This window comes from Melopsittacus undulatus, chromosome 6, assembly GCF_012275295.1.
Source record: "Melopsittacus undulatus isolate bMelUnd1 chromosome 6, bMelUnd1.mat.Z, whole genome shotgun sequence".
NCBI lineage: Eukaryota > Metazoa > Chordata > Aves > Psittaciformes > Psittaculidae > Melopsittacus > Melopsittacus undulatus.
In genome coordinates, this window is record NC_047532.1 from 58911535 (window position 1) to 58918000 (window position 6466).

Sequence of the window (6466 nt, forward strand, 5' to 3'; positions counted from 1 at the left end):
AACCATTCTGTGGTGGCTTTCTTCAGTTGACCTGATCCTCTGCTTAACAATATGCAACTATTAGGGTTTTCCAGCTTTTGGATGAATAGTTCTGTTAGTGAAATTGTTTTCCTCCGACCATGAGGTGAACCAGAAATTGTGGTTTTCAAGGAAGCAGAACATCCTCATCTTAAATACTTTTGCTAGGTTTTGTCTATCACTTTTTCAAAGATTTGAAAAATATTAAAGCTCCCCTTAAGCTTTAATAAAAACTTGGAAAATCTTTGGCAGTTTATCAATGAGTAGATTTTTTATGAAGTTGCTTTTCTTTTTTTTTCTTTTTTCCTTAAAGAATGGCTTAATGGCTTTGATAATCTATAGATTTCTTAGTTGTCAAATGATGAATAGATAGGGGTGTGTTTCATAGTGGTAGGAATGACATGCCAAGAGTTTTGAGATAATCTTTTGACTGGACTATGCTCAAAATGTAGAGACTGAGGTGTTTGGTGGCTTTGGAGTCTGCAGACTGTGCTCATTCTCCATCTGCTTTAATACCTAATAAGGGGAAACAGAAAATTAATTAGCATACTGCCTAAACTTCACTGTACTGAAAGTATCACAGAGGGCAGTTAGTCCCTGAACATAGTTTTATGATACCTGCAAATAAGGTCATAATTCAAATCATAATACAGTTACTTTTCAGAATTAAAGATACCCCCTCTTCCTCCTGGCCACACACTGATCTGTTAATGTGCTAGTAATGAAAGAAAAGGACAAAGAAGCAACCTCAGGTTTATACCTTAGGGTTGTGTACAAATTGTCAGTGATGCACCTTCTAATGAGGTAACTGAACTACTGATGGATATAGTCTTTAACCTGGAATTGCCTATTAGAGGCGATTTTGAGATTTGATGACCTCTGCTTTACTATAAACAAGCTTTCAGGCCACAAATATCAGTTGCTTTACCAAGATACTACTAGATCTTATTTTGCTTAAATCTGTGGCTCTTTATTGGTACAGAGGTACTTTACCTGAAATTTAATTGATTTGAAAGAGGATCTCCAAGTGAGCAGGAATAATTTTAGGGAGTTGCTTGTTTGCTTTAACTGTGGGTGTTGTTTGTTTTGGTTTTTTTTCACTTGTAAATGTTTGATTTTTATTTCATCTAAGACTGCTGATTTTTTATTTTTTTTAGTTCTTATCTGTTAATGCAGAATAAATATGTTCTTTGATAATGTTTGATTACCATAGAACAAGTGCAGCTTGCTCAAGAAGAAAGCTAGTCCTTTGAAATGTTGATAGTATGATTAGTGTTCCCCAGTTAAATCCCAAGTCTGAAACTGAAGACTGAGCAAAAATATTTTCTGTAAAGCTCTAATGCCAAGTTTGCCAAATGTTTCTTTTCTTTTAAACTAGCATTGATGATGCACTTCAGGTTAAGATTACAGACAACGCTCTCTCTCGAGACCTATTTCCTATGGACTACCATTGCTTGGGAGATAATGAAAACAGACCAGTTCGATGGATGGCTCTTGAAAGCCTGGTTAACAATGAATTTTCCAGTGCTAGTGATGTGGTAAGTGTTTGGGAGTTTATTTTTCCTTGGTTGTTTATTTTTTTGCTCCCTCTTACACTTTGTAAATACATTTTATTGACATTCTTCCCCTTTTTCAGCTGTACTGAATTGATAACAGTGATTTGCCCAGAACAGCATCTATACACCTGCTTCCTACATTTGCTGTTTGTAGCAGGTAGTTCAAAGGTCAAGCAGGCCCTTCTTGCATGTTAGAATATTCCCTTATACCCTGTTTTCCTTCGTAGTTTTAGCAGGAAAGACAGTTAAATTCAGGGAGTACCCTGTTCTGGGACTTGTCTGCTGTTTGAATTAACATGATCTAGAGTCCACAACAGAGTATATCAGTTGCAGTTTCACAGATAGAGAAATGAGAGGAAGAATTGCTTCCCTTGACCTAGCGGCTATGCTGGTGCTAACAAGGTGTCCCTGCCTGTGGCAGGGGGTTGGAAATAGATGAGCTTTTAAGGTTCCTTCCAACCCAAACCATTCTGTGATTCTGCAGTCCTTGGTAATGAAATCTGTTACAAACAATTTAGATGATGTCTATTAAGATGCAATTGGCACGTTTTGTAGTCATGCTTTTAAATGTGTTTCTTTAAAATGGTTTTGCTGGCTTGAAACATTCCTAATGTGTTCATTTTCTGCCAACATTTATACCAGTCAACCAGAACATAGAAAAACAAAACACAGTTCCTGCTGAATTTTCGTTCTGTGTTTTTCCCCTCTGTTGGAAATGAAGCTCTGTGTCGCTTTGTGCCATTTTTTTGTAGCTACTTGTGGAATGGCTACAAGAAATCTGGAGATTGCACCACCTGTGTTTTGTCACTTGAGTCTCTTGATACCAGCTAGTAAATAATTTTACTTGTACTGTGCTTGCATGTGAATTGATTGGTTGATTTTTCATCACCTTAAGTTCCTTCTGGCAACTGTTGCCTCCTGAATGTGTTGAGTGCTGATCCAGCTGTCATGTTTATTTAGATGAAATCTTTATTTTTCTCATGAGTCTGACTTTGGAGCCTGTATTCAAAATACACAGATGACTGATTTAAAAAAAAATAAGGTTTCATTCACTCTACTCTTATGACTCTTTGAATTTCACAGACCTTTGAGGAATTTTCTGTAGTATTTTGAAGAGGTAAAATGTAATATAAAATCGTTTTTCAAAAGTGTGGTTTGGTGTTAAATATTCCTTAGATTTGTTATGTTTTCTGAAATGTCATACCAAAAAAATGCAGTAAACGTGTGTTGGGTTTTTTTTGTTAGCACTTAGATTTAAGTGCACTAAGATTCAGCTTAACATCTGTTCTGTGTTTCTTAATTGTCCCCAGTCAAAACAATGTATGGTCATGTTGAACTTGTGTGTATGTATACAGCTTTTATGTAAATCTGTCTTGATTTGTGTAGTCTTATTTATGACTGATTCTGGTGGAACACCAAAACTTGGCATGTTTTGTTAATGCTCATGCTATTTCTTCCTAGTGGGCCTTTGGAGTAACGCTGTGGGAGCTGATGACTTTAGGACAGACTCCATATGTTGATATCGACCCATTTGAGATGGCTGCTTATTTAAAGGATGGCTATCGAATAGCTCAGCCCATCAACTGCCCTGATGAACTGTAAGTCATCATGTTTTTTGGAGGGAAGATAAAAATCTATTTTGTAACTCTCATGTTAATCCACCCTTACTGATGACAGAGATGAGTTTGCCTTCCCCTGCCTTTTAGGCAAACCCTTGTGCAAGTATTTGCATGGTATACATCAAGGAACTTGGGCTAAAATTAAATGCTTTTTGTTGGTGCTGTTGAGTTTCATTTAATCCTGACCCAACTCTTTTACTTACTGTGACACATGGGAGAAATGGGGTTGATCACCAGGGTGGGAGGAGGGAAGCGGAAGGCAAAGGGGCAGGGGTTTTTAGGGCTGCAGTGTAGGAAGCCACTAGGTAGAGGGAATCTGTCAGCAGAGCTGTGGAGAAGTACTGTGTTTATTGGTGTTAAATGGCAGTGCTTAGGGTGTTTTTTCATAATCCTAATGGTCTAGGAGAATGCAGATGCACAGGTACTACCTTCTGCCTTGTGTGTTCTTCCAAATCCTCTTCCTGTAAACCTACCACAGAAACACTTTAAACTTTGTTTTTACAATAGTTGAGCAATTTTCCATGAATTACGTATTTCTTCCTCATGGACTGCCTCTGACTTGTATCCTGTCCATGTACTTCCAGTCGCAGCATGTTTATTGATCATTCCAGGTGTCTTTTTTTTCTGAAGCAGTTATTAAGCATGGTGTACCAGAAGATACAGGTTCATTTTCTCTCTCCATTCAGCAGGGTTTTCAGTGGCAGATGCGGTTTCTCACTTTCAGGTCAGGACGGTGGTCACCTGGCTTCCATTCTCATATCTTCTGTTTGTCTTTGCTGTGCAGGTTTGCTGTGATGGCCTGCTGTTGGGCCCTAGATCCTGAAGAAAGACCCAAGTTTCAGCAGCTGGTGCAATGTCTAACTGAATTTCATGCAGCGTTGGGAGCCTATGTCTGAAACTGCAGAAGAAGATTCAATTCACTGACTGGGAGAAGGCATGGCATACATCTGCAGCTCCATGCATCACTCGGACTCACACACATGATGTGTATAAAGCAACACTAAAGGGAGAAAGCACTTCTTCCAAAACACCGTGCCTTAGAATGCCTTAGTAGTCTGAAGTTTTTTTTTGTAAGACCTCTTGATGTTGAATATTTTCTAGATATCACTTTTGCTAAGTTAAATCGACACTGTTTTATTTGCCATCAGGATTTTAAAAGTGTAGTGATAGTGAATTTAAACAGGAGATTGGGATGGACTTTGCACTCTTACAACAGACACGTGATTATTTTTTGAAGGGTATATTGTACAGGTAGAAAAGTGAGGCATGGGAAATGAAAGCAAAAACCACACTGCAGAAAATGTTCCCTGCTTCTTAAAAATGCTGAAACTGAATCTTTCTGACCAGCTCTAGTGTTTGTACTTGTATGTATCTGGAATAGCTTTTTAGTATCAACTTCTTCTATTTTGAGACAACAGCACATTGTGGTTGGATCCACAAGCGGCATCTTACTTTGTTAACTCATTCACAAATGCTTTTTGGAAAAGCTGGTCTTCAGGATACAATATCTCCTTTTTGAAGCAGTAAGTGATCATGTAAAAGTGATTCCAGTTTACCTCATACAAAGAGCAGTAAAGGAGGTGTAAAAATGCTGCCCCTCCTTTCAGATAAAAGGCTGATGTGATTTTTTTTTTTAAGATGATTTTATGTGCTAAATAGAGGCCTTCAGAGAAGCGCCGAAGCAGCCCTTGTTTGGGAGTCTTTCACCTCAGACTTCTGAATCGGAGTTTCTCTTGTTCAAAAAGGTACTGATTGTTTTTTATGGGCTTTTATGGCCTGAACTGGGCTTAAATATATAAATATATATTTGTAAAGACACTTGCAGAGTAAAGAATGTTTTTCTATTACATCGAATGTGAAAGATTGGTCCCTCACATTGCCCTGTGTGTTGACTGTGCAGGGTGGTGTAGTGGTGGTGGTTGCACTGGAACTGGCGTGAAATCAGGGTGATTGTCTGCTTCCCTCCTTGCAGAACCTAGTCCCTGACACTTAGATTGTCCTGCATCCTTCTTCAATCTAAATATCCATTCCACTCCAGGTTATTTTGAGTTGAATATTACTTAGTAGGACTGAACAGGGAAAATAGGTGGTGACCCATTGACTGAGCCTCAGGAATTTTAATATTCTATGTATGTAACAAAGATATTTTAGAATAACTTAATGTTCCAAGTGAGCTGTAGGTTGCATCCTCTGCATTGTGGCATGAGGCAGGTTGAGCTTTAGCACAGTGTGAAACAGAGGAAATTGCCTTTTGTCTCACTCCACTTTCAGAGTAAAGTATCTTATTAGTATCTTACAAGGCAGAACTTTGCATGTAAATCTTTCATTCAAATGAATTCCTGAAAGATTTACATGGAGCACCAATCTCACAGGAAAACTTTGGTTCACTCTGTTATGATAGCTGGGAAAAGAAAATAAAAAACATAAAGATTCCAGTGCCAGGCTAGATGGGGCTTTGAGTAAACTGGTGTAGGGGAAGGTCTCCCTGTCTGTGGCAGGGAGTTGAGCTGGGTGATCTTTAAGGTCTCTTCCAACCCAAACCGTTCTAGGATTCTGTGGGCTCTTCTCAGTCTTACAGGCTCCCCCTTTGCATTGCTAACCTAAGCAGGAGTGTCCCTCAAAATGCAGAAGCGTTTTGTACTTCTGTACTTCGGTGTTAGTTACCTGTGGCTAGTGAACCAAAGCTTGCTGTATCCTAGAAGGAACTTTTCCTGGTGGCTCAAGTTTGGGCATGTTGCGATGAGCTATGTTTGCTTGAATGAATTCAAACTGGTTTCATTTGGCTAGCTTTGGAGACACTGAATTTGTTGGGGATAGCAGTAAGGCTTTGAGTGTGTGTGCTTTCATGGTCTTTTTCCTTTCTGACCCAGGGAAACTACGTAATGTCAGTACTTGTTTAGAACGAGTTGGTTGTTAAAGCTCTTGGTGTCAGTGTTATTCATCTCAGATCTGTGTTATGATGGAATCTGCAGAGGTCATAGCTGTAAGATTTACTTGAGATTGGAAAATGGCCCAGGTTGAAAATGGTATGCATAATGTATGTGCTTCACAGCATAGAGTCACATGCACACATATATTGCAAGATCTGTTCATATCTGATAGGTATCAGCAGTGACATCTAACTGCTTGGGTCTTCTGATGGGTTGGGGAGGCTTCTCCCCTTCATCAGCATGAGCTGTGGCAGTAGTAAACTGTATCAGCTTTCCCTTTACTAGACTATTGCTTATCTATTCCCAGATGAGTGCACATATCAGTGAGACTGAGAAGTGGTGT

The 6466-nt window shown here is 39.0% G+C and overlaps 1 protein-coding gene across 2 annotated transcripts in view; it reads left to right on the top strand.

Moving 5' to 3' along the window:
- The window catches only part of RYK (receptor like tyrosine kinase), a 51184-nt gene extending 46173 nt beyond the window's left edge, over window positions 1–5011 (top strand). The window contains exons 13-15 of one of the 2 annotated variants that reach the window (XM_031043698.2): window positions 1397–1556; window positions 3036–3172; window positions 3978–5011. In XM_031043698.2, coding sequence (XP_030899558.2) covers window positions 1397–1556; window positions 3036–3172; window positions 3978–4089 — 409 coding nt within the window. In that variant the 3' untranslated portion in view covers window positions 4090–5011. The remainder of the gene's footprint in view (window positions 1–1396; window positions 1557–3035; window positions 3173–3977) is intronic. The other variant, XM_005143082.3, reaches the window with a different exon arrangement.
- Window positions 5012–6466: the final 1455 nt, after the last annotated feature.